This window comes from Marmota flaviventris, chromosome 4 (assembly GCF_047511675.1).
Source record: "Marmota flaviventris isolate mMarFla1 chromosome 4, mMarFla1.hap1, whole genome shotgun sequence".
Lineage (NCBI taxonomy): Eukaryota > Metazoa > Chordata > Mammalia > Rodentia > Sciuridae > Marmota > Marmota flaviventris.
In genome coordinates, this window is record NC_092501.1 from 51,646,240 (window position 1) to 51,673,764 (window position 27,525).

General features: G+C 56.7%; 1 protein-coding gene across 2 annotated transcripts; it reads left to right on the top strand.

Annotated features, from left to right (window-relative positions):
* Window positions 1-875: 875 nt before the first annotated feature.
* Window positions 876-27,525, top strand: Spock2 (SPARC (osteonectin), cwcv and kazal like domains proteoglycan 2). Of its 2 annotated transcripts, XM_071611184.1 has the most exons (11): window positions 876-938; window positions 1,458-1,940; window positions 16,648-16,693; window positions 16,926-17,040; window positions 18,281-18,395; window positions 19,995-20,109; window positions 20,536-20,655; window positions 21,211-21,429; window positions 21,972-22,034; window positions 23,639-23,776; window positions 23,885-27,525. In XM_071611184.1, exons 2-11 carry the CDS (start codon window positions 1,752-1,754, stop codon window positions 24,028-24,030), a joined length of 1,266 nt encoding a protein of 421 aa, XP_071467285.1. In that variant the 5' UTR covers window positions 876-938; window positions 1,458-1,751; the 3' UTR covers window positions 24,031-27,525. The 2 variants fall into 2 exon arrangements, with proteins under 2 accessions (XP_071467285.1, XP_071467286.1); XM_071611185.1 differs by lacking the exon at window positions 876-938 and having other exon boundaries at window positions 1,118-1,940.

The following is a 27,525-nucleotide window of genomic DNA, read 5'->3' on the forward strand; positions in this document are numbered from 1 at the left end:
CATCACATGCTTATAATCCCAGTCACTCAGGAGGCTGAGGCAGAAGGATTACAAGTTCGGGTCCAACCTCAGCAACTTAGCGGGACCCTGTCCCAAAACAAACAAAAAGGGCTGAGAATGTAGCTCAGTGGTAAAGTGCTCCTGGGTTCAAACCCCAGTATACCCCCACCTCCTGCCCCTGCCAAAAAGAAAATGGGATTCTCCTACCTCCCCCAGGCTATGTGAAAATAAGCTGTATTATTCTACTACACAGCACAACAGCCACCCATCTATTGTGAAATGAAGACATCGGTGGCCAGGACCTGCTGCAACTCCACCACTAGATCCACTTGCAAAGGAAACAAGAATACACGGAAAGGGAGCTATTGTTTTCTTTTTCCCCAAGGGAACCCCAACCCCAACCACTGAAACATTAAAAGTTCCCAAACAGGCAGGACTCTGAGTGACTATAAACCTTGTAACCTGTTTTTTCCTTCTGATTAAAATCGTGTTTTTCATTGCCTTTGATTTTTTAAGATCACAGCAGCCAAGTCTTTTATGAAAACACAATCCAGGGCTTGGGTCCCAAAAGTTCAATATTTTTGTCCTGTCCGATTATCTGTTTCCTCTGCAATTCATTGTTAATGTAAACCTTACCTTCATTTCTGCTCTGATCCTGGGACTCTGCCCAGCCTCCGGCCTTCCCAGCTGGTATGTGAGCACATTTCTATGAGCAATGAGGAGGGTCACAGTTTTAACAAAAAAAAAAAAAAAAAAAAACCTAAAACCTCCAACACAACCAGCCACCCCCATCTTATCTCCTTCCCTATTGGCTTATTACAATGAAGAAAAGTCAAAACCACAAGCAAATGTGCCTTTTCCAGATTTGCAGCCTCAAGGCAGATGAAATGACCAGACATTTGCCTTTTAGGGTTGCCCTAAGAAGAGCTAACAAAAGGGTAACAGACCCTACACAGCTGCTTGGGGAGGAGGACATCTGCCCCTGTTTCACCAGCAATTCAGTGCCCAGGCCTTGCCTTGAAAAGAGCAGGAGGGGTTAGGCAGCAATAGTTCTGAGGCAGCCAGTTGTTATATGGCTTTTGTCTTAAGGAAGCCACCCATTACGGTAGAGCCATAACTCGCAGGAAGCCAGCTGTCAGGGCTGTGGCGCAGGTCCCTCAGGGTGGGAGGCAGGGGTAGGAAAAACAGTCTGTGGCCAAATTCCCTTTTAGACACCTGAGCCTGGCTGGGTTTGTAACCGGAGAGTTTTGCGTCTTTTCCCCAACCCCATCTTCCCTGGGGAGATCCCGGGGCCCTTCTCTCCACCCTTGGGGAGACTGCAGGGACATTTCGGGGTTCTGCTTCCTTGGTCTGCAACTCCCTGAGCGCTTGGGCTGCGCTGCGGCTGGCTGGCGATGGGCGCTCTGATCCTGCGCTCGCTTTGAAATCTACCCCCTCCTTTTTTTCCCCCCCCCAAGCCAGGTATGATGATGTCAAACGTGATGCCGATGCTACAGTTACAGACACGGCCCCTGCTGGCGCAGCCTCTCTGATTCTCTCTCCCTCCGCGTCCGGCGCTGGGCTTTTTCAGACAAGTGCATCTTCTAACCAGGTCACATTTCAGCCGCGACCCACCCTCCGTCAGTCACCAGAGTCAGACCGCAGGAGGAGGGCTGAGGACAGCAGCATTTCCTTCGCCAACAACGGGGTGGAGGGAAGGACGTTTAAATCCTGCAAAAGTCAAGACCCCCCCAAGACCAACCCAGACCACGATGCGCGCCCCGAGCTGCGGGCGACTGGCGCTGCCGCTGCTGCTGCTCGCCGCAGCCGCTCTGGCCGAAGGCGACGCCAAAGGGCTCAAGGAGGGCGAGACCCCCGGCAATTTCATGGAGGACGAGCAATGGCTGTCGTCCATCTCTCAGTACAGCGGCAAGATCAAGCACTGGAACCGCTTCCGAGACGTAAGTTCGCCGGGCTCCGCGGGCCGAGGGCTCGGGCTGAGGTCTGGGGAGCGAGCTTCGGAGTGGAGACCCCCGCGCGGAAAGCGCAGGAGCGGTCTCTGCGCGTCGGAGCCCCAGGCTCCCGCAGCCCCGCGGGCTAATCACGGCGAGAGTAAACAGCACCCAGAAAGTCCCAGCCCGGGCCCCCTCCCGGGTCCCCGCGGGCAGCGGCCTTGGGACCCCCAGTCTCGCACCCACTAGAGCAAGTCCCAGGCGAGGAGACGCTCCGGGTGCGCGCGCTCCAGACGGGGTCTCCCCGCAGGCCGGGCGTGGAGATGGGGTGTGGGGTGTGAGGACTGGGGCCCCGGCTGCTGTGGGCCCGACCGCCCCCTCCGTCCTGTGAGCCGTCCCCGGGCCTACCCCAGCCCGGTGGGTGCGGCGGGCCCCACATACGGGGCACTGCAGAAGGCACAGGTCTGGGTGGGGCTGGCGGGGAAGGTAGCGCCTTACAGCGTGGGTGCCCACTGTTCCCACCTTGGGCTTTGTGGGAGGGGGACAGAAGGGGCAGAGACCGTGGCCTTGAGTTGGGGGGTTCAAGCAACGCTCATAAGGTGAGATGGTAAAAGGTGCGTCCGTAATGGAGGGCAGGTGACAGCAGTGAAAATGTCCGAGGCTACCTCCGGGTGGCTGCCAGATCCGATTCTGGGGTCCCCAAGCGGAGAGGCACTCTTACCAACCGAGGCTCATTTTCCTGGATCAACCTGGGGGCGGGGGGCCACCCAGGGCAGGGGGAGGGCTCCCAACCCGAGGGAAGAATCTGTGGCCGGGGGGCCTGAGAAGCAGAGGGGAGAGTCCAGAAGCTGGGTCTAGGGGCCCTGGCGGACGCCCGCCCAAACCCCGGCTTAACCTTGAGCCGAACTTTGCGGGGTGGGGGGCGGGGAGGCGGGAGGCGGCTGCGGACTAGTCGGTGTCGCTGCAGCACTTTGTTTACCGGCACCTGTAGATCGGAGGGGAAATCGGAGGCGGCATTCCCAGAGGGGCCGCGCCTGCCTCCGGCCTGGCGGGGTGGGGTGGGCAGGGGTGAGAGAAGGAGGGTGTGGCCGGCTCCTGAGAACCGTGGGGGGCAAGGTGGGGGATGGGCCGGATGCGCCCGACGAGATGCAGCTGGTCCCAGTGACCAGGCGCTAGCTGACGCCCGGACCCTAGAAAGCCTCTTCTAGGACCCCTATTCCCCATTTTTACTTCTCGGGATTGCCTAGATTCTATCTTCAGAGCCACTTAGTACAACACAGGCCACACCTGACCTTCCTCATTTTCTCCTAAACTGCGTGCATCCACAAGTTCCTTAGAAATTTTTTTAAAAACATGCACCATGCATATTCTCTCCAGCCACATGATGGGAAAAGGCAGAGATACGGATCTTTTTGTTATCCTGAGACAAGTGACTGTTACTCCCCAAAGTCAGACCGGCGGGTTGTAATTCACAAAGGAAAGGAGGAACCACAGGCAGCCAGGTTTCAAGGCTGAGGTGCTTGGCCCCCGGAGGGGACTGTTGGTCCCCAGTGTTTGCCCACCAGGGTTGGTCCAGCCCGGGAGTCTAGAGCCCCAGCAAAACCTTCTCCAGGCACCTGCTGGCCCAGCCCAGATTAGCCGCAGTCTCCTGCGGCTGCCTGGGCAGCAGCCCTGGGGCCCAGCAGTGAGGGGGCGGCAGCAGGCTGGCCCATCCGGAATCCATGTGTCACTGGTCTCGGCCTCCCTCGGACTGCTGGCTGTTTGATCTGCCGAAATGGGACTAGTGAAGGTCAGAGGGAAAAGAAATGCTTAATCAAAACAGTGAAGGTTAAAAAATAAAAGATTCTTTCTACTTCCCTTTCTCCACCTGCTTCCAGTAGCCAGTGGGTGAGAATAAATGACGGACTGCTTGACCCCCCCCTCCCCAGCACAGGGTTGCCCAACCTGTCTCCCTGTATCGGTGCCAACCATTTCCCCTTCCTCCTATGTTCATCAGAGGAAAGGCACCCCATTTGAAATTCTGCAGGTCCTACCCCCATAGGATTCATGGAAAGCTTTGGGGCATATATTGATGGAGGGGGAGGGGGGCTCCAGCTTTAGTAGGGCTGATTTCCTCCAAAACCCCATTTAAGGTAGCCCTGGCTGCAGAAGGACAGGGTCAGGAGAGAAGTAGAACAAAGACTGGGTAGGAGGGCCTAGCCATGGGGGTCTGTTGGCAGCTTCTGCAGAAAGGCAAGAAGGAGGCTGCTAGCCCAGAGCCAGGGCATTGCATAACTCTAGTGGTGCCAGAGTGTGAATGGTGCCCCCTGGAGTTGTGCAGTGCACAGACTGTAAACAGGAACTCTGCCAGCACTACAAACACTTCTTATCCTTCCTTTGCCAGTAAAGATTCTGCCTCCCATCCTTACAGCTAAGGGTCCTCCAGCAGGGCACAGTAGCATCAATCTTTATACACATTTTCAGCAGGCAGCTCTCTCCCTACAGGAAAGAGAGGAATTTCTTTTGAATCCCTAAGGAGTTGCCAGGTTGAGCTTGAACCCATCACACAATGGCTCAAGGTCTTCTAGTTTGCCCAGGTGGGAAGGAGGCAAGCAGGAGGAGGATCCGATTTCTCAGGGAATGGGGTTGAGGGAATCAATGGTGGGGAGAGGGAAAAATATCTTTATAAATGGTGTTGAGAACTGAGTGTATGATTGAAGGGGTCAGGAGAACAGAGAAGAGGAAGAACGCTTGGGAGTGGCTCCAATTTGGCCTTGGTCGGAGCTGGGTAGGAGGTGTTCAGTTTAGCATTCTTTCTTTGAGCACTAGGATTATAGGGGAGGCAGGATTTGCCAGCTGAGTAATCCTCCCCTCCAGTGGGCACATCTAATGCCCAGTGTCCTGATGCCAGGGAGGAGGACATTCATGTTCAAGGAGATGGGGAGGCTCCCAGGCCACAAATCTGGCTGTGCCCTGCCCTGAGAAGTCTTGAACTTTTCCAAGCCCTGCTCTCTAGTGCTCTTATCTCCAAATTCACTCCCTGCAAAACTGGGTGGGACTTTACCGCAAGTCTTTGGAACAAAACACTCAGGACGTAGATGAGGTGAACACGCGAGAAGAGATGGCCCATTACACAGCATCTGCAGGGCAGGCTCCCCAGAGCTTGGTGGGGAAGAACTGACTGTTCTCTTTCTCCCTGGCTCTTCTCTACCTTGTACTCCACTTCCATAAAATTTTAATTTATTTGCAAGTGTCTGGCATAGTGCTTGGCACCCAGAGGCACACAGTTAATACATGTCCCATTGCCAACTGCAATGAGCATGGCATCTTGCTGTCCCTGCCATGGGCTCTTTATATTCGTTGTCTCCTGTGGGATGGTTATTGTTCCTTTATAGTCTACCCATGTTATGGTAGAGGAAATTGAGAACCAGAAAAATTGATAATTTATCCAAGGGACAAATAGCTAGGAAGTGGGGGACCTGGGATTTGAACCCAGGTCATCTATTTCGGCTTTGCTTTTTCAGGATATACTGGGACTAATCCTTAGTGACTACGAGAAGGAAGGGTCCACCCTGAAGAGCAAAGCCTCATGTCCTATCAGGATGCCCCGGGCAGGAGCAGACCTCCTTGGAAGGTGGACCAAAGCCCCCCTGTCTCTTGCAGCCCATCACCGGCATGTCCCCACCAGGCCTAGCAACAGCCCAAAGGCAGCTGTCCACTCAGCAGGATGCAGGGTGCAGTGTGCTGGGACAGCCTGGCTTAGGTTCAGGATGCCAGGCCTGTCACATCACCCTTCTGAGTTTCATGGTTCCATAGTGAAAGAATGCGTACATGTGGAGGCAGCCTCTGCAAGGGCCTGGGGCATCCGTTTCAGGAAATACCCTTCCCCATAGAGAAACCACCAGGTGGATCATCATAGTCTCTGGAACTGGCCTACACTAGGCCCCAGTCTCCATGCGAAGGACATTCATGTCCACTAACTCCCTCATTCATGGTAGATCTGAGCGCCTCCCGCATGTCAGGGACTCCACTGTGACCCTGGGCATTGACTCAGGAGTGTTATTGTCTGCCAGCTGCATGATTCTCCTGTTTTGTTTGTTTTGGGGTGCTGGGGATTGAACCCAGGGGCGCTCTATCACTGAGCAACACAACACCCCCAGCCCCCTTTTATTTATTTGTGTGATCCTGTAGCTGTGCTACATCCCCAGCTCTTCTTTTAAATTCTGAGACAGGGTCTCACTAAGTTTATCCAGTCTGACCTCGAACTTGTGATCCTCCTGCCTCAGCCTCCAGAGCAGCTGGGATTACAGGTGTGCATGACCACACCAGGCTGACTTTCCTGTTTTTCTGAGCACGAAGTAGGCCCATGGGGAGTATGAGTCACACAGGGGCTCCTGGAGAGTTCCCCTCCCTCCCTCTGACCCCCCACACCTGAACCCATACAAGTGTGGGGAGGAGCTGCACAGATGTTTGTGGGGAGTGTGGGTGTGCAAAAAGAACCCAAAACTGGGTCAGAAGGGATTCTGCAATAGGGCTTAGGGATGGGGGGTGGGTCCTTCCCTGGCCTCCCCTTGGTTTCTAAGTCCTCTCCCCCTGGAGGAGTGGCATCTCCAGGCATAATGAGACACTCTTGAAGGCCCAGTGGGACATGGAGCCTGGGAGGGGAGGGAGAGCCGCTGCCTGGAGGGGCTGTTGTGTGCTGTGTGCCCTCTGGTCTTCCAGGTGTCTGAAGAAGGTAGAACGCTGACACCACCCCATTCTCCAGGAGGTCAGAGCTGACTGAGGTGCAGGAGAGGTCTGTCCTACCCCAAGCCCCAAGTCCCAGGGGCGGTGCACTGCTCCTCTTCCTAGTGAGAGGACAGACCAGCTGTGTGACTTTTTGACAGGCACTCTGCCTCTCTGGGCCTTGATTTTCTCATTGGTGTAATGGCAGGCTTAAGAAAATGATCCACAGAGTCCTCAGCAATCTGTGATTCTGTGAAGATGGCACAAGGGCCTGTCCAGAGTCCCTCCACCTGCAGAAATGTCCTACCTGTCACCACTACAAGCTAGGCTGTAAGTCTTTGGATTCAAGGAAGAGATTTTCTTCAAGAAAGAGAAAGGATCTGTGACTAGGTTGGGGGTCAGCTGTGCATTGACGACAGACTGGGACATCTGAGAAATGGGGCCTTCTGTTATCTCAGGGCAAACTCCGGCCGGATGAGCCTACCAGCCATCTCAGTCACTTTGGGCCGGCTGTAACAGTGTGTCACAGAAGGGGTGCCTGAAATGACAGAAATATCTTCCTTATCATTCCAGAGGCAGGGAAGTTCAAGATCAAGGCATTGTCACATTCAGTGGCGGCTAAGGGCCACCTTATCATTCATGGAGTCTTTTTACCAGGTCCTCATGGTGACAGAGAGAAGGAGCTCTGGTCTCTTTTCGTGTAGGGACACTGATCCATCATGGGGGCTCTGTCTTCATGACCTCCACTAACCCTAATCACCACCGGGAGGCCCCAGGACCATCCTCCAGGGGTGTGGAGTTCCGTATGAACCTGGGCTGGCAACACTGAGTCCAGAACCGAGCCGCATGGGTCTGGTTAGACCCGGGGACAGGGACGATGAGCACCCAGGCCTCGGCCTAGGTAGACTTCAGACACAGCCCGTCCAGCCTTGGCCAGCAGAGTGGGGCCCCGCTGTGGCTCTTGAGGTGGGGCAGCTCTGACCCCTAAGCACCCTGTCAGTTGCAGGTCCAGCCCCTCCTGGCCACCAGCTGATTTGGCACTGGCGATGCCGCCTCGGGGCACTGACACTGCAGGCTGGATCTCAGGAGTCCTCCTGCTGGTGTTTGCAGTGTGTGTTTGTCACTTCTCTCCTGTCCTAAGCCCCTGAGTGTGGGTCTGAGAATAGACTTCATGGTGTGCCTTCCCACCTGTCCCCAGAGCGTCCCCGGATGTTTGTGACCACAGTGGGCGCTCCTAGAATGTGAGAGGCGGGAGGGCTTCCTTTCCACTGTCCCCAGAAGTTCCCCCTCCTCTCCGGGGAGCAGCCCTGTGGTTCAGGCAGTGAGGGAAAAGGGGGGCTGATTATTTGGGGGATCTTCTTTCTGGTCCCCAGAAAGTTGAGACACTTCTAGAACCTGGACCCTGCCTTCCAGTGATTCATTTGTAGGACAGGTTGGAATGAAGGCGGGAGGGAAGATGGTCCCCCAGCCTCTGTCCTTCAGACCCCTGTGCCTGTGACAGCTGTCCCCAATTTCATGGGACAGCTCACAGTGCCCCCCACCTTAGAGTTCCCACAGAGCCGGGCAGCCACCCATCAGACCTGTGGGGGGTGAGCACCCGGCTGCCCTGAGGGAGAACAGTGTCCCCAGGACAAGGCATCTTTCTCCCTCCTGCTGTATCCCCAGTCCCCACAGAGAGGTTGAGGCTGTCTCAGCACCAAGGCAGGCTCGGCCTGGCCAGTGGCTCACCGCTGCTTGGGGACAAACTCCTGGCCCTTCCCTGACTCCTGGTTCCCTGGCATGGGTCAGAGGATGGGAAGAGGGTGAAGTTGTTCAAGCACCTTTTCCACTCAAAGCTCTCAGCTTGGAAGAACTGGGGAGCCTCAGCAGCCCTCAGCACTCACCCCCACATCTTAACCCACGAACAAAGAGGCCCCAGGATGGGCAGGAGCCTGGGACACCGCCTCCTCTCGTGGCCTGATGTTCTTCCACTGCATCGTGCCCCTGTTTCCTCAGCTCCCGTCTCTGCAGTCTTCCTTGGGGATCTCTGGGATTGAAATGCTGACCCTCCCCCATGTGCCAGAAAGGAAACTGAGGCCCGAGGTGCTCAGAATAGAACCCAGGCCCTTTCGCATCTCGCTCCTTGTTCTCTGTCCTTCCCCCACCCACCCCGTACCAGGGATTGAACCCAGGGTGCTTAACCACTGAGCAGCTTCCCCATCCCTTTTTAAATATTTTATTTAGAGACAGGGTCTCACTGAGTTGCTTAGGGCCTTGCTAAGTTGCTGAGGCTGGCTTTGAACTTGTGATCCTCCTGCCTCAGCCTCCCGAGCTGCTGGGGTCACAGGCATGTGCCATTGCTTCAGCTCCTCTGAACTTCATAGTCTGCAGGGGCTACCAAAGATTGGGGTAGTGCCACTGGAGTTGCAGGGAGGTCAGGCCCTGGCGTCAGGTGGGTGTTGGTGTGGGCATACCTGAGCCCAGGCCAGGCTCCTGGCATGCAGGGAGTGATGATAAGCACATTTTTGCCCTCCAAGGAAATTCCTCTGAGGGGAGAAGAGGTGGGAGGCAGGAGTCTCCCAGATGCCGGTCGGTCTCCTTCTGTTTGTCCAGCCTCATGCACACCCTGGGCGGCCCCTTCCGGGAGAGGAGCAGGTATTTAGTGACTGCCTCTTCCCAGCCTGCCCAGCTGCCTCTTCCCCCACACAAGGGGCACTGTCTCCTCAAGGGGCCTTCTGTGGCCTGAGATGGGATGCCAGGCCTCAGCTGAGAACTCCGCCGGCCCCCACTTCACTCCTCCAGCTCCTTTCTGGGTCCCTCTTTGTTCCTTTGTGGTTGTTTCCAGAGAAGGGCAGGAGGAGGCTGGAGCACACGTTTCCTCCACCCGGGGCTCCATCACAGGCTCTCAGGTGTTGGGTGAGGCCCACTTCCACATTTAGAGATTCTTGATCTATTAAAGAAAATGAAGAAATGCCATAATGGGGTTAGGAAAAGTGTGGTTTATTGAAATCTCCAAGGAACTTCTTTCAGTTCTGTCGATGTGCTCCGGAAGACAATGGCAGAGTCTATATTTGAGGCCCCTGGTGACCCTGAGACCCTCCAGGGCCTCTTGCCCTCCCCTGCTCCTCGGCTCTCACCATGTGATGCAGGGGGTCCGTGGCCCTGGTTTATGTCTTTGAAGTGCAGAGTTTGAGAAGGCTGTCTCAGACATGTCCCTCCACCTGGGTGCCTTGCTGTGCCGAGAGGATGGCAAGGGACCATCCCCATTTTATAGACAAGGAAGAGGAGTCTGCCCAGGCCACGTGACTCTTCCTGACAGCCAGTGGCAATGCCGAGTGGGAATCAGCACCTGACTCCCTGCTGGGGGCTGGAGTCTCCTCCACACGCTGCTGTGGAAGGGCAGGTGGCGATTTGCCGGGAGTGTAAGCCAAGGTCTGGGGGAGCCGGTCCCTCCTTTGCTTGGTCTGCTGCGTGTCCCCTCCCCCAGCAGATGGGCAGCCTGGGAGGGACTGGGTTAATTCAAGCTGCGAAGTGAGCGGGTGATTTGGGTGCTAATTAAAATGACAGGAAGTAAACAGCCTCAGAAACACCCAGCATGCGCCCCCTAAGCCCGCTAGGCCTGCGCACTCCCCATCTCTCCTCCAGCTTGGCGCAGTGGGCTCGTCTCCATGGCAACTGAGCCGAGCTGCAGAGATCAAAGCAGGAGATGGGTTAGCTCCAAACCAGCTGAACCAGGGGCGGGTGAAGGGATTTCTGGAAAGAACCTGGGGAAGGGAGGCCCCTGGTGTCCTCCCCCTCCACATCCAGTCCCTCCTCTGCTGGCTGTGGACTCCTTATCTTGGGGCTAAAGCAGAGCTGATGTGGTAGGAAAAGTCTCCCATGGGTTGGGATCGGGCTTCCTAGTTCCATCCCTGGACTGAGATGTTCTTCATCAGCTAATATTTATAGAGCTCTGGTTAGGGCCATGATTCTGGAGTCATAGTTCTGGATGCCAGCATTATTCTACTGTGCAATTGCTGTGTAATCCTTCACAGGTCACTTAACCTCTCTGAGGTTAATTTTGTCAAGCGAGAAATGGGAATAATAATGTTAAGTCTCTCTTAGGGTTTCTGTGAAGAGTAAACAAGTCAAATGAAACGGAACATACTGATATATATGCCCAACTGGAAGAGTGGCATTGAATTAGTGACAAGTATATAGCAAACTAGGCAAATGAAACAAGGAGGCAATTATAAATTCTATGGAAAACAAAAAGGGAATTGGCACCTAAATTAGGCGAGATCAAACCCAAGTGACATTTCCAGTGGTCACTAGAGGAAGAGTAGACTTCTTCAAGTCACAATCAGCCAGAGGATAACTAGAGGTAGGGTAGGGTTAGGGAAGATGGGTTTTGGAAGTTGACTTGAAGTTCCGGGGCCGGGTGTGAACACACATTCCAGATGGAGAAAGCGGCTGGTGAACGTCTGGCCTGCGGAAACATCCTGTGCATGGACATGGGACCCAGGTAGCCAGGAACATGTGAAAAGATGGGGCTTCTTCTGTAGGTAACAGGAAACCAGGGAAGGGCTTTTGACATCTAACATTTATTATATTTTTTCCCTTCATTATAAAGAAATTCATGGTAGAAATCTTGAATTGCAGACTGTCAATCATTTTGATACTAATCTTTTTTTAAAATCTTTTATTCTAATTTGTTATATATGACAGCAGAATGCATTACAATTTATACTACATATATAGAGCACACTTTTTCATATCTCTGGTTGTATACAAAGTAACAATTATCTTCATTTATTTTTTATGTGGTGCTGAGGATTGAACCCAGTGCCTCATGCATGAGAGAAAGGCGCTCTGCCACTGAGCTACAGCCGCAGCCCCTAGTCTTCTTCACCTACCCATTTCGTTCTCCCCTCCCTCCCAAATGAGAACAAACTGTCTGTTCAGTGAAGGGGACACATGATCAGAATTGCATTCTAGAATCACCTCTGTAGTGGGGCTGCAGTGGTGTGGACGTAGCATGCGCCCATCTAATTGAGGCCAGCAGGGGGCGCTGCAGTAACACAAGTGCTGCCGTCTGGTGGGCCAGGGCTGCAGAGAGGTAGCAGAGAGCTAGGAGCAGTGGGGGGGCCTTGGGAGGAAAGGGCTGGGCATTGTTCAGCTTGGAGAGGGTGCTGTGACTTGCTACAAAGGAAGAGACCTGATTGGAATCAGGAGACTGGATTCCAGGGATTCAGTATTTGTTCCGTGAGAGGCACCATTGGAAGGAAGAACCGCTGGGCTGCTCTTTTCATCCCTGAGACCCCCTTAGAGGTGAAGAAGCCAGAGCACACAGGCAAAGTATCAGGCGCAAGATGCCTAGCTGGTGGGGGCTGGGGGTGGACTTGGGCACTGGCCAGGGAGGGTCCTTACTCTGCCTACTTGGAACAAGCATGGAAGCTTGATCAGAGCCAGTCCACCCGTGACCATCCAGGGTCTCAGGTGGCCCTTGGACACTGGAAAGTTGAAAAAGCTCCTTCTATGATTCTAAGGGACAGTTTTTCCTAAGGCCCACCTGGTCCAGGGGAGGAAACTAAGCCTGTGTGGGGAAGTGGCCTGCCCAGGTCAACAGATCAGGATGGAGCAGACTCTGGTGCACAGCCCTCTATACCATGCCCTCAGTGTGCGACGCTGCTCCTAGTACACACAGGTGGCATGGGGATGGGGAGACCTAGCTCAGCTTGGCACTTCACCTCTCTTGTGACCCCTGACTGGTTTCTTTGCCTCTCTGTGCCTCCGTTTCTGATTTTTTATGATAGTGGTGCAAAATGCTTGGAGAGGAATTACTTTAAAAGCACCATTTGATAAAAACCAGCATGCACTTATACATTCCAGAAGTTTCTTCCACCTGTCTGCTCTGTGGTCCTAGGTGGCTGTGCTCACCGGTAAAATGGACAGGCTCCCCGGATGGATCTTGGTCCATTTCCCCTCTGGTCTGACCCTTTCCCCAGAGGACTGTGGAGGGATTCTTTCAAATCCTTTTCTGTCAGGTGAGGACAGATGGGCAGCAGAGCTAGAGAAGTGCTCAGCCTCCTGCCCCTGAGAAGACCTGGGGCCCTCATTAGACCATTTCTTTTCTTTTTTCCTTTCTTTCTTTTCTCTTTTTGTAGTACTGTGAGCTCCATCCAGGGTGCTCTTCCATGGAGCTACATGCCCAGTCCTTTTTATTTTGAGACAGGGTTCACTAAATGACCCAGGCTGGCCTTGAACTTGTGATCCTTCTGCTCAGCCTCCCGAGGGGCTGAGACTAGAGGCGGCACCTCTGTGCACTCAGCTTTATTGAACCATTTCTCACAACTGCTAATGAGCCCATTTGGGTGCCATAAATAGACACTGCTGCACCGAAAGGCACCATTCACACTTGCCAACAAACACCTCTTTCTCAGCTTATAGAAAGAGCCGGCCCCACCTGACCTCAGGGGGCCCTCAGAGTGTCCCTTGGCTTTGCCCCAGATTGGCTACTCCCGTGTGGCCCACAGGACGTCCTCATCACCCCTCCCCGCAGGACCTCTGCAGGGAGTGACTCCCTCTGGTCTCTGCTCTCCCTTGGTGGCCTCTCTTTCCCCACTTTTCAGGGGCCCCTCATCTTTCTTCTCTTTTCCCCACCTGGATCTGTGGTCTCTGTTGCTGTCATAGCACTTTGATTTGTGGGTGCTTCCTGGACCCAGGCACCATCTGCTTTAGTCTCAGGTGGCAAGGGGCAGCCGGGACCCAGAGCCTCCTCTCCTCAGCCCTCTGACCGGCCGCTTCCAGTGCCCTGGGAGTGGGGGTCCTGGGATTCAGAACTCCCGGCCTCCCTCCAGGCCCCCTGCCTCAGTGGAGCAAAGGGCTTAGCTGGACCTGAGGACAGGGCTGTGTGCAAGAGGCCACCCGCAAGCTAGACCAGGGGGAGTCCTGGCTGGCTGCTGGAGGCATGGTGGTCTGCTGGGTCCCTCCTTCCCTCCTTCTCTTTTTCCTTTCTCTCCCTTTCCCCTACTCCCTGTCTCTCCCTTCTCTCCCCCTTCCTGTCCTCACCTCTTCCTGTCTCTTTCTCAGCACTGAGGATTGAACCCAGAGGTGCTCTACCACCAAACTGCATTCCCAGCCCCTTTTATTTGGGTTCAGGGTTTTGCTGCCTTGCGCAGGCTGATCCCAAACCTTCCATCCTCCTGCCTCCGCCCCACGAGTTGCAGGGATTATGGGTGTATGTCACCGCTCCTGGCAGAGCTGCTGGTGTCTTAGAGGTCCTATTCCAGCCTCGCTGTCCCCTGAATTTCTAATCAGAAATCCTTGGTCTTGACCTTTGAGAACCCACTTTGAACTAAGTCTCAGATTCTGCCCGTGCCCTGACTGGGGTTGAAGGCGGCAAGGCTACGCTGGCAGGCTCCAAGGCCCTCAGCTGGGCCCCAGGCACTGGAGGAGCCAAAGGCCCGTCCCCTCCTTTAGATCTGGGGCAGGTGACTTAGGGGCACACACCTTGGTGGTTGAAGGGAGCCAACACACCTGCCTCCCAGGCCCAGCCATTTTCCCTGTCTTCTTTATAACCTCATCCCCTCCTCCTTCCCATAGAAGGATGGGAGCAGATAGAAGGGACCCCAACTTTTACCCCTTCTTGTTATTTTTTTCCCCCAACATTGGGGATTGGACCCATAAGCCATCGATCTCTGAGATACTTCCCCAGCCCTTTTATTTTGAGACGGGATCTCTCTAAGTTGTTGAGGCTGGCCTCCGACGGATGCCCTCCTGCCTCAGCCTCCCACGCAGCTGCGATCACAGACAGCTGTGATGCACTGTGCCTGGCTTGCAATCCTTGACTTCCCATTCTCATAAACTCCGGCCTCAGCCAGTTGGCCACGGAGGGCCTCTGTTTCCAGTCTGTAGTGGGGTGGGCACCAAATGAAGAGGACCCCTTCACCCTGTGCTGCTCCTGGACAAGAAAGGCTGGACCTGAACTGGCTCTCTGTGACCTGAGCCAATGGGGGACATTGTGCCTACTGCCGTGGAAGTTTGCCAGGGGCTTCTCGGGGCTCAGCGCAAGCCCTGGCAATTGAACCCACAGGGGTGCCCAGGAAGCCCCTCCTGGGTCTTCCTCCTGCCTGCTTCTGGGCCCGAGGGCCACAGGACACTTGCTGCTTGGTCACATTGAGGGGGCCAGGGGCGGGCAAAGTGAAGGGGCAGGGGGAAGGCAAAGGTGAGTCAGAGGAGAGAGAGAGGGAGAAACACAGAGAGCGCGTGGACCCTCAGGGAGAGGTCACTCAGTGGCTCCCGGGCCCTCCCCTCCCCCACTGCCCTCCCCTTACTGTGGAAGAGGCAGGAAGGCTGAGCCCGAGGGAGGGCTGGGCTCCCAAGTGTGAAAACTGGAGGCTGCTCACAGAAGTTCATTTCTGGATGGAAACCATCTGGCACTGGGCGGGCCGCCTCAGTGCCCTTCTTCTCACGTGCTGTGTACTTGTGGCTTCTGCGCATGTTCACGCAAATGAAGACGTGTAAATACACACGCCTGTGCACACATGACACATGCCCGTGGACGTGCAGGTGTGTACCTGGGCCCACGTGAACGCACACACATTCTCAGAAACACACACTCAGGGGCACAACTGTACCCAATGCAGCTACCTGGGTGGGGACAATTGCCGATGGGCTCTGGCCACGCTGACCTTTGCGCCAGACGCCCTCACTCCTGCCCATCCTGATGCTCGCTGGCTTCCAGGGGTGCTTGGGAAGCACCTTGGGCTTCCAAAACCCCCGTGGGCATTCCCCGTCACTGCTCCCAGGTTCCCTCTGGTGTCAGAGCCCATGCCGGCTCCTCTCGGGTGTGACAGCTCAGTGTCTGGTCCCTACCCACCCCAACCCTGCAGTATGGCCTCTGTCCCCTCCACTGCACATCTCTGACGGGGATGGGGTGGGACTCAGGATGAGGAGGCGTGCCAGCTCCCTGGCCTTCCCACCAGCCCGAGTACACACATGACCAGCCCCGGGCAGGTGTCAGGTCATTTTCTGGTCTCTCCTGCACACAAAGTGGGCTGATGAGGTGACCTCAGATGGGCTATTCAGGTTCCTCTGACTTGAAGTGGGGCCATGATAAATAGGGAAGCTGTTGTCACTGGCGTGGCCACCCCCTTGGTTCAGTGTGCCGCCTGAGGCCATCGGAGAAGGAAGGGACCTTGAGTGAGAAAGAGTCCCTTGCACCCGGGGTGGGGGTGGGGGGAGGGCGGGTTCTTCCCACCCCACTCACAGGGTAGGCAGGTGTCAGCAGGGGACCTTCTAAGGAAGAGACCCTAGCAGAAGAGTGTGCCCTTTCTGGGCCACCAGGGCACAGACATGAGAGTCACTGCCCCAGGGCAGTGTGGACTCTTCAGACGTCTGTACTGGTAGTGGTACCTGGGCTGGACTTGGAGTCAGTTGTCACCTTCTCAAATCCATGGGCCTCACCCTTCTGCTCCTAGGGTGAGCCCACAGTTGTCCATGGTGGTGATGTAGGAAAACTGACTCCCAGGTGGAGTCCCTAGGGATCAGAGACGATAGCTGTCCAAGGACATTGCCTAGCACCCAGGGGCACACAAGGCCACGGGTACCCTGGGACCTTGTGGCCTCAGGGTAGGCCTCACACTGAAGTCCCCATCTGTCTCTCTTTCTCCCCCTGCTCATCTCTGTGGCCTGCTGCGGTGTCCTGGCTCCAGGAGGTGGAGGTGAGTCCTGCCTGGGCCCCGGCGTGTGGCCTCTCCACACTTCATTCCCCTGGCTACCCTCCCTCAACGGCTCCTCTGCCAACATCCAGTCTGGGCTGGGAGAGTGAGACCCTTACGGGAGAGGCTGAAAAGGAGCTTGGATGTGGGTTTGGGGGGACAGAGGCATAGGGGAGGCAGCTGGGAGGGCCTGGGTGGACAGGGTCATCTGGGACCACCATGATGGCAGCAATCTGCATGTGGATGCCCGGGCCTGTGAGTGCGGTGGTCACTGAGCTCAGCTCTGAATGGGAACCTTAGCCCTCCTTGCCTCCCTGCCCTCTGTCCTCTAGGATGACTACATCAAGAGCTGGGAGGACAACCAGCAAGGAGATGAAGGTAACATGCCCGTCCTTCATTTGGGGACTGACATTTTGAGAAGATGTGGGACCTGAGGGCAAGTCCTGATCTTGGCCTGGGGGGCTTCCTGACCAGCCAGGGTGGGACTTTGGCACTCAGGAGCTCTGGTTATGAAAGGCTGCAGAAGGGAGGGGCCTCCCAGCTCAGAAGTAGGGCTGGGGGCTCCTGAGTACTCCTAGGTGATCAGTGTCCCGACCTTGTGTCCCTGCAGCCCTGGACACCACCAAGGACCCCTGCCAGAAGGTCAAGTGCAGTCGCCACAAGGTGTGCATCGCCCAGGGCTACCAGAGGGCCATGTGCATCAGTCGCAAGAAGCTGGAGCACAGGTGAGGGGCAGGAGGGGAGCCCTCGAGACACTTGCTCAGGTGACCACTCCTTGTGTATCAGCTGTCTGTTGCCGCAAAACAAAAACGATCAACACGCGCTCTCTCTCACAGTTTCTGAGTGTCAGGAATCCCTAGATGGTTCTGGCTCAGGGTCTGTCACAGGTTACAGTCACAATGCTGGAGGGCACTGGAGGATCCACTTCCAAGTGCCTCTATGGTTGTGGGTCAGAGGCCTGAGTTCCTCACCTGACCCTACCCCCCTGGATAGTTGAGTCTCCCCACAACATGGCGGATGGCTTTCCATGAAGTGAGTCATGTGAGAGAGACAGCAAGAGGAAGACATACCTTGGGAGAATAGTTACTAAATGCTGTGGGACCTGGGGAAAGTCATAGCGCCTCTCTGGGCTGGGGTATCCCTGTCTCTAAGACAAATAGGTTAGACCAGATAATGACGTTCCTTCCCGCTCTGCCATGCAGGGCTTCATGAAATAGTTAAGGTTGTAGCTTCTGAGGCTTAAGCTGGAGGAAGAGGGGAGGGACATTTGAAGAGCCTTAGCTCCAGTCCAAGGACCAGACCCTGCCTAACTCCAGACCCCTGGAAAAGGTCCCATTTCCCTCACCTCCCTCCTGGGTCATGGAAGACAAGACTTGGGGGTTGTGATCTTAGATGCCCGAGGGGCCTGGCATGGAGAGGGTTGGTGAGGGGCCTCTCTGGCAGGCCCGGCCCAGTGGGAAGCGGGCAGCTGCTATTCCAGCTGATCTATTCCAGCTACGTGGGATCGCAGGACAGGGTCTGCCACATGTCCCTCGTGTCTCAGAAAGGCCAGGAATCCAGGGTTTTATGTGAACTCTCCCATTTTGCAAATGTTGGTGAATAACTCAGTGATAAGCAACCGCCATCACCCTGGAGGCCAGACAGGATGAGCTGTGGGGCTGCCACCTCTGATCTGGTCTGACCCTCACATGAGATGAAACTCCCTCCACCTCTTGCAGCCAGTCAGCCCTAGCCTTGCTCCCTGAAGCCCCCGCTCAGGAACCCCTGGGAAAGAGCAAGCTGCGATCCATGGCCCACCCACCAGGGCCCACCCTCATGAGCTTGAGGAGAGCCTGGCTGGGGGTGATAGCAGAGGGTGGCAGGGTAGGGAGGTGGCCTCTTGTTGACGTTGTTCTCCTGAACTTTCTCTGACCCTTTCCCATAAATTTTCTCCTCTTTCCCGTATCCTTCCACCTTCTCCTGCAGGATCAAGCAGCCTACTCTGAAACTCCATGGAAACAAAGACTCCATCTGCCAGCCCTGCCACATGGCCCAGCTCGCCTCTGTCTGTGGCTCCGATGGCCACACTTACAGCTCAGTGGTGAGAAGTCCTGCACCCAAGTCGGTGGGGGTGGGGTGCACCTGAAGCCACCGAGAGCCAAGGGGACAACCAGCTGGGGCCTCCCAAGGGGTTCCCAGGGCTGATGGGGGCCTGACGGTTCAGCTAGTGCATCCAGGGCAGCCATCTTGCAGGGAACAGGAGTGACCTCTGCAGCCCTGGCTGGGGTGACCTGAGGGTTGGAGCCAGAGCCTGTCCTCAACCTTGGACAGGTGCAGGAGTGGGAGGGGCCTGGAAGAGACACATGGGCAGGTAACTGCAAGTGGAGTGAGGAAGGGCCTCCCAGAAGTCCCCCAGAGGAAGTTGCTCTGCTGACCAGGTGCAGGGGTGAAGAGGGGGCCATTTCCATACAGAGGCCATGGGTTCCCAGCAGCAGGGAGCCCTCTGGGCAGCAGGAAGTACTCCTCCATGAGAAGACACTGAGGGGAAGAACTGTAACTGGAGGAACACCTTATGGGATGTTTGTGAGGACTAAATGAGATGATATTTTGAAAGCATTGTATAAACTTCAGAGAACCAAGGAAATACGGGCGCTAACGATGGACGCTTCCACTAGCAACAGGAAGCTGGGATTGCTGAGCTCTGGGCAAGCGCACTATTGGCTAGGCTTGGGTTCTGGGCCTGGGGAGCCCTTTGTGCAGTGAGATGCAGATTTAAGAGTCACCAGCTGTGGTGAAGATCGAGGTTCCTTGAAGAGAGGCGGTGCCTGGGGGTGGGTGGGAGGGGGGACAGAGAATGAGCAGGAGGCCAGAGAGCTCCAAAGGGGACAGAGAGATGGAGGAGGAGGAGGAGGAGGAAGAAAAGGAAGAGAGCTCACGTCCCATGTCAGAGGGCAGAGCAGGCTGTGGTCCAGGGTCACCCTGTCCAGTAGGGAGGCAGAGGTCTTGAGTAGGTCTGGCTTCCCTCCCAGCCCCATGGCCCTGGGCATGTCACTGAGCCTCCCGGTGCCTTGATGTTTCTTGCTGAGCAGGAGAAATCTGATCCTTCCTGGCAGGGCTGAAGGGACTGAGGGAGATAAAGTTGTGAAATGCTACACAGGCCCACTTCACAGTGGTGGTCACCCCATGGGGAGAAACCAGTGCAGCCAGGGAAAGAGACTTTACTGGCAAAGAACAGAGGAGCCTCTCCCAGACCCCTGCTGGAGGCTGGGGGATGGGTAGATGTCAAGAGATGGCGGCTGTTTGTAACCAGGAGGGCTGAGGGGTGGCTGTGTGAAGAGCATGACTATGGAGGGCCCATCCCTGGGGCCCAGGGACTGTGACAAGGAGGAGGCTGGGCACGAGAGCACGGGTGGGCACTAGGCAGCCAAGAGGGGCGAGGGGTGAGTGTTGGATAGGGAGGTGGGCCCAGGGAAGGGCAGAGCCTCAGAGGGGGCAGGCGGGCTTCCTGGCAGCTTCCCAAAGCTGGGCTGTTCCCTCTGGCACCCTTCCTGGGCTTGCCGTCTCTGCCACGGTCTGCAGAGGGACACGGAGGGCCTTCCAGGGGGAGCAGCTGTGGCCACTGTGGTAGGAGGCCCGAGGCTGCCCAGCTGCGGGGACCTCTGGGGGAGCCCCATGACCCAGCCGGCCCTTTCTCGTGCAGTGTAAGCTGGAGCAGCAGGCCTGCCTGAGCAGCAAGCAGCTGGCCGTGAGATGCGAGGGCCCCTGTCCCTGCCCCACGGAGCAGGCTGCCGCCTCCACCACCGAAGGCAAGCCAGGTAACCAGAGGTCAGGGCTGCGGCCAGGCTGGGGTGGGCGGCCGGCCGGGTTGCAAAATGAGAAAGAGAAGAGACAAAAATAAGGAAAAGCCTGGAGGACCTGGGAGGGGGGGGTCAACGGCCCAGGTGGACAAAGCAGAAGGCCTGGGCCTCAGCCCTCACGCCTCTCCCCTGGGAGTGCGAAGGTGGGTGGAGGGGGACTCAGCACAGGGAGCCTGCACCTTACTCTTATTGCTAGGAAGGAGAGTGGGGGGGGTGGCTGTGGTGAGGCTGGGACAGGAGGCTCCTCATTTCCACCTCCCCTTCCCCATCCTGGTCTTGCCCGGCCTCCTGGCCTACGATGGGGCAGGATCCCAAGTGGAGATCAAGCCTGCTGACCCCACCCACCCCCACCCCCTGCACCCTTTTCTCTTCTGCCACCTACAGAGACCTGCACGGGTCAGGACCTGGCTGACCTGGGGGATCGGCTGCGGGACTGGTTCCAGCTCCTTCATGAGAACTCCAAGCAGAACGGCTCGGCCAGCGGAGCAGCCAGCCCGGCCACCGGTACAGGAGCTGGTGGCCCTGCGGGGGGGAAGGGGGCAAGGGAGGGACAGGGAGGGATTGAGGAGATGGTGTGCACAGGGCCAGCCCACCCTGACTCCTTCTTGCCTAACCCTCAGCCCTTCAATGCGGCTCCCCCCAAAACTTAACCCCCATAGAAGGGGAGGTCAGCTTCAACTACAGCAGGAAGCGAATAGCTAGCTAATAGGAAGGACTGTGAACATGGGTGGGCAGCCAAGGGAAGCAAAAACATTATTTTTTTCTAGGCGTGAGGGATGTAGCCCAGTGGGAGAGCACTTGCCTTGCATGTGCTGGGCCCTGAGTTCAAAGAAAATTCTTTGAATAAAAATTTTTTTCAAGTGTTTTTACAACAGGATTTTGAGTGGCTTAGGTACAGACCTGTGCAGCAATAGAGGTAGGACCTTTGGCCACTCTTGAGTTTCTCAACCGCATGGTTAGACTCTGGGCTGCCCTGACCCTGAACTGAAGGCCAGGGCTGAGGAAGAGGCGGCTGGACGGGCAGGTGCCCTGGGCGCGTCTGAATCGTCTTCTCTCCAGGGCTGGACAAAAGCCTGGGGGCCAGTTGCAAGGACTCTATTGGCTGGATGTTCTCCAAGTTGGACACCAGTGCTGACCTCTTCCTGGACCAGACCGAGCTGGCTGCTATCAACCTGGACAAGTACGAGGTCTGCATCCGCCCTTTCTTCAATTCCTGCGACACCTACAAGGACGGCCGGGTGTCCACTGCCGAGTGGTGCTTCTGCTTCTGGAGGGAGAGTGAGTGTGGCCCGGTCGCTCTCTGGGAGCCTCCCAGGAAGGAGGCTGGCACTGTTTTCATTGACCCTCAGGCAGCTTGGAGAGCTGGTGACGTTCCCAGGTCCCAAAGGCAGAGGTTGACCACCAGTTACTCTCGGGCCTGCAGGTTCTTTCTCACATTCCTCCAGTCTTAGGTTTTCCTGGGGGGGTCTCCCCACAGGGTGTCGGCAGGATCACCCCACCTTCTCTTTTGAATCCTTTTGACTTATCCCATGGATACCAACACCCTCAGAGAACCCTAGACTTCTTGGGGTTCGCAGCCCTCCCATAGCTGGGGTGGCCTCCTCTAATTAGAGACTGGGTGTTCTCATCCTCAGAGCCCCTGTCCTGATTGTGGAACCATCAAGGTCTCAGGGCACCCCCCCTCCACCCTGGGGTGGCCCCATGTCTGAGCCTGCCTTTCATCTTGCACAGCCCCTGCTGGAGTCTCTAGGCCTTGGGAGGCTCATTGTGTCCCGTCAGCACAATGGGACAACCCCTTAGAGGCTGCTTCTCCCTCACAGAGCCCCCCTGCCTGGCGGAACTGGAGCGTATCCAGATCCAGGAGGCTGCCAAGAAGAAACCAGGTGAGGGTCGGGCAGGGGACGCAGAGGAGGGGCAGGGAGGCTGCTCTGGATTCCCCTGAGGTTTGGAGACTGCAGCACCCCCCCATCCCCCACTGCCGGCCCGCCTTCTGGTGGGAGCTGAGCCTGGACGAGGCTCTGGCCCAGGACACAGAGGGAGACACCTTCCTGTTTCTGTTTACATGGTGGGCCAGGGCCTCCCCTTCTGCCCCTTGGTAAGTGTGTTTCAGCATCATTTTACAGCTACCCGTGCTGGGGCTGGAGGTTGAGACACCGAAGGATCCTAGAATCCTCCATTCTGATCACTTCAGCAAGTGTGTGTGTAAAGCTTGATGGGGGCCCGTGGAGAGGGGGGGTTGCGTGCTCACATTCTGCACACACACCTGGGGAGAGAGCAAGACACCCAGCTTCAGTCAGAACTGTTGGGCAGACGAGGTCCCTGGCCCGTAAGGCCTTGGTACGGTCTAACACACAAAATCCCACAGAAGGACAGAGGTGCTGACTGACCTGTGCACACTGCTGAGGGAGGGCGCAGGGGGACGTGAGTTAGCCTGAGGGGTCAGCAGGGGCCTCTCTGGGGAGCTGGGGTTACAGGGAGAGCTGAGGGAGGAGAATGAGCCAGACAAGTGCAGAGTCGAGGACGGGACTGAGCTGGGGATTCGTGGAAAACAGAAAAAAAAGGACCCATGTGACTGGAATTTGATAGTCAAAGGGATAGAGGTTCAAGAGGCAAGTCACACGGAGCCTTGTGGCTCCTTGAGAGCAGCTTGGACATGTGACTGGCTGAGGAGACCAGCATACTTAGCATCCTACCTGGAAGCACCCCTAGATGCTACAGTGGCTGGAAGCCCGGGGCCTTCAGGGGCTGGGGTGGGCTCGGGTCTGCCGGAAGCAATCCTTTCTCCCCTATTCCCGAGCAGACTCCCTGGGCCCTGGGGCACCCACCCCAAGGTACCTGGTATTATCCCGTGTCTTTTCCCCCAACCAAGCGGACAGAGTCATCTCAAAACAGGTCTGGAAAATGGACAGAAATGCAGTGTGTGGGCCCTGAAGGCAGGTCCCCTTGGGAAGGGCTGGGAGAAGCCCAGGCTTTCCTGATCAGGGACAGCCAGGCGGGGGGATCCAGGACACGGGGCATAATGAGAGCAAACTGGCCATCCTGGAAGACATGGGCCAAAGAGCCATCACAGAGGCCCCAGCAGGTCACTTAGGGAAGTGGGTTTTCTTTTTTTTTTGGTACTGGACGTTGAACCCTTAACCACTGAGCCACATCCCCAGCCCTTTTTATACTTTATTTAGAGACAGAGTCTCACTGAGTTGCTTAGGGCCTCACTAAGTTGCTGAGGCGGGCTTTGAGCCCATGATCCTCCTGCCTCAGCCTCCTGAGCTGCTGGGATTACAGGTGTGCACCATTGCTCCTGCCTGAAGTGGGTTTTCTCTCAGTGGAGCTGGGAGAAACTAGCCTTGGACACCTGGGTTTGCTGAGTGGGCAGTGCTGTGCTGGCCAGGCTGTGGGGCAGTCGGGGCCCTGCTCATGCTTAAGGCTCCGAGGGAAGAGCGGTAGCCTTGGATCCCTGCTCTGACTCTGGGGGTCCTGTCGCACTCAGGCATCTTCATCCCGAGCTGTGACGAGGACGGCTACTACCGGAAGATGCAGTGTGACCAGAACAACGGCGACTGCTGGTGTGTGGACCAGCTGGGGCTAGAGCTGACCGGCACCCGCACGCACGGGAGCCCCGACTGCGGTAAGGGCCGCGCCGCCGCTGGGCTGCTGAGGACCTGTGCTGGGAGGGCTGAGGGGGCAGAGGGGCGGCCAGCGGGGTCCTGATCCAGCTTGGCTTGTGCTTTCACAGATGACATCGTGGGTTTCTCAGGGGACTTTGGGAGTGGTGTCGGCTGGGAGGACGAGGAGGAGAAGGAGACGGAAGAAGCAGGCGAGGAGGCCGAGGAGGAGGAGGGCGAGGCGGGCGAGGCGGACGACGGAGGCTACATCTGGTAGATGGCCCTTGGGAGCCGTGGCGGGCCAGGGTGCCGACGGCCAGGGAGACGGGCCAGCGGGGACCTGGACAGCAGTGGGCAGCTTAGCGAGTGGATCCAGAAACCAGTTGGAAGGACCCTGGCTCGAGTGGGGAGGCCTCGAAGTGTGAGTGCATGATACGTGTGAGGCATGTGTGGCTGGGACGGGTGAATGCGTGTGTGCGTGCGTGTGGCATGCGCTGACCAACATGTCCTTGACCCCAAAGGTCCCTTCAGCCGCCCTGTAGTTTTCTTTCCATTTGTCGTTGGTTTTAAAATACACTCACACATACACAACCACACACCAAAATCAATGGACTGAAATGCCCGTCCCTGTCCCCACCCCCGGCCCCACCCAACACTCTGGGGTTCCCACCCTGCTCAGCCAGCCCTGCCCCCTCCTGCCCCTGCCTACCCTTCTCCCTCCCACTTCTGGGCCTAAGGGGAGGGAGGGCAGGCTGCTTTCTGTGGGCTGGAGGTCCTCCCAGCGCTGGGCAGATTTGATGTGAAACGGGCCTCAGATGATGGGCCAGGACACTGGCCACAGCAAGCCCTGTCCCTCTGCTGAGTTCTCAAGCACTGGAGAAACTCCCCTAACCCAAGCCAGAGTGACCAAAGGGGACTGAGGAGGAGCTGGGGCAGAGAGGGTGAGGCACGGGGAGGGGTGAGGAGGGACAGGAGTGGGCGGTCAGCTGAGGATCTGCAGGCACATGTCCTGGGCAGGGCCTCAGAGAGGAGAGGAGCAGCTGGATGCCAGACCCCAGAACAGCCCAGCTGGCGCCCCGTGGGCCGCACGCGGCTGTGGCTGGGTGCTTGCTGGCCTGGAGACTGTGGCTGAGGCCATGCCATCCAGCCCTACCTGGCTCCCCGCTGGCACAGTCTGGCAGGGATGCTGCTTTCACCTCCGTCTCCCATGCTGGGGTCCCTCTTGTCCATCCCAGGGAGCCTGAAGACCCAGAGCAGAGGTGTGTGCCCACCTTCCTGACCCCACCTCAATGCTCCCCTCCTGCCCAAACCAGTGGAGAGACTTTTCCCTGGACCCTGTGAAGAAGTGGCTGGAAGTTGCCACCCATTGAGGCCATGATCATTCCTCTCCTTGAGCCTCATTGGCCACCCCCAGCCCCATTCCTCTCAGCCCCTGGGGGTTCCTTCTGCCCCCTGAGGGCCCCCAGGGGCTGCCCTAGTGAAGGGGCTCCTCCGAGTTCTGTTTTGAAACCCTTAGTGTGAAAGAATAGTAAAAAGTCTGTCAGCGGGGACAGAGTGGGGGCCGCTAGGCCCCAGGCCATACCTCACCGTTCCCCGAATCTCCTGAGCAAGTGGAAGGCCATCTTACCCAGAGGAGAAGCCGCCCTGTGGTTTCTTGTTTGTGTGTTCACTGTTGTATCTCCTAAGTAGCCCAGTTCTCCCAGTGGAAGCCAATCCCTTATGCCTTTGGTAGGGAATCTCTTACCCAGACCGGGCCTCTGGCGCCCTTGGGTGCATGGAGAGTGCAGTGTGTGTGTATGTGTATGTGTGTGTGTGTGTGTGTACGTGCGTGGGCGTGTGTGTGTGAACCTGGGGGCCATCCTGGTGGCCTGGGAGTGTGGGGAGGGCCCCCTGCTCTCCCCAGCGTCTCCCTGTATCTGCTGAGGGTCTGTCGGACTCTGTGGAAGAGCCTCGCCCTGTCCACCCCTCTACTCCACCCTGGAACGGACATCTTCTGAGCCTTCTCTTGGGGGAAATAACGAAACTCCACTGAGCCCCATAAAGCGCTTCTCATTCTGCAGCACAGTTCTGATCTTTGGGGTGTCGCGCTGTTCCAGACCCCCCAAGCCCCTTGCCCTGACCACCCCTGCCCTGTGCTCCCGCCACCTGCCTCTGGTCCCCTGCTCAGTCACATCAGCCCTCTGCTCTCCAGAGATGGCTACTCCTTTGACTGGGAGTTACTTGAAACTTCCTGCTCTTGCTAGGATCTGAGTCTGTCTCTTCCTCTGCCCCAGCTGGACTCCCGGAACTGTCCTGGGGTGGCTATGAGGAAAGCCAGGGCTCTCTGGGGTGGGGAGGGCAGGCAAAGGGCCTCACTCTTCCTCTTACTCTGCCCTCCCCTGCGGGAGCCGTGCTTTCCGTGTCTCTGGGTCTTCCGATTGTGCACGTTTTTTCTGACCTTGTAAATATGTTTTAGAAAGAAAGCGAAAGGCGTTGAACTAGCCCCTGGCAGGCCTGCAGGGGTCCAGTTCCCTGTCTCTGAAGCTCCCACACTGCTTTCCACCCCCTCAAAAGCAGCTGCTCCCCATGGGGCTGCAGGCCTCCAAGTGACAAGAAGTCACTTGGAGCCTAAGGATTCCTGGTGAGCAAGGCTGCAGGTTGGTTTCCCTCAGCCAGGGGGATTCATGCCCTTGGCCCAGCTGCCTGCCCCCAGCCCTCCCAGCCCTTCCTGCCCGCACTCCCCTGGCGTAGGCAGGCCAGGCAATGAGGGCTGCATGGACCAGAGCCCAACCAAATTGCAGCAGAACCAAGTCTTGCCCGGCCCCGGAGCTGCCATTGGCCATCCTGGGCCACCTGGGCCCGTGGATGGTGGAAGAGATGGATGTGTAAGATGGGGGGGAGGTTTGGAGAAAATAAATGTGCCTTGAGAGACCACTCTGGGGTCTGAGGGTGATGGAGGAGGGGTTGGTCTGGGAAGCTCAGGAAGGAGGCCGAGCTGGAGAGAGGGAGAGACAGCTTGGCTGCCCCCTAGTGTCCTGCTGGGGAAGTGACCACACACATGACAGGTGGTCCCCTCTCCTCCCTCCTGCCCACCTGGTGTTAGGGGGCTGGCCACCTCTTCGGTGGAAGCTCCTTCTGCTTCCAGCTTTACCCCTGGGGGGAGGGCGTCCATGGGTATCGACTCGGGAACCCTTCATTTCACCAAAGCCTGAGCCCGCAGCCCTTGGGGAGAATGGCAGATTTTTGACATCCAGGGTCATCATGGGGCTGCGGGCTGGTAGCAGGGTGGGTGGGGGGGTCCCAGGGAAGAGACGGTGGGGGTGGGAAAGGAGACCAGAGACATCCTAAGGAAGTCCCAGCAGAGCAAACTGCTTCATAGCCTGCAGCTAGTTAAACTGTGTGATGTGCAATAACTGAGCTTAGAGTTAAGAGTTGTGTTCAAGTGCTTGGATTTCCGTCCGTAGACTTCAGTGCTGAAATCGTATCTCTCAGTAATTTTAGATGTCTTAAAAAAAAAATTGAGAAACAAAGTGTTAGACCTGTGTGTGCGTTGATGGGCACTCAAGCGTCCCTTCGGTCACCCCACCTCCTCCCTCTCCCCTGCGTCCCCCACCCCCTCACACTCCACCTCCCACACTCGATCCCCCACCCGCCTCCACTTGGGGACCCCACGCCTTGTGTTGTCTTTATCTGCCTATTACTCAGCCTAAGGAACAAGTACACTCCACACATGCATAAAGGAAATCAAATGTTATTTTTAAGAAAATGGAAAATAAAAACTTTATAAACACCA

Coding starts and splice junctions, on each gene's coding strand:
- Spock2 (XM_071611184.1), top strand. CDS start 1,752: ATGCGCGCCCCGAGCTGCGGGCGACTGGCGCTGCCGCTGCTGCTGCTC. Junction 20,656..21,210: donor AGCAGCCAGCCCGGCCACCG/GTACAGGAGCTG, acceptor TCTTCTCTCCAG/GGCTGGACAAAAGCCTGGGG. Junction 21,430..21,971: donor CTTCTGCTTCTGGAGGGAGA/GTGAGTGTGGCC, acceptor TCTCCCTCACAG/AGCCCCCCTGCCTGGCGGAA.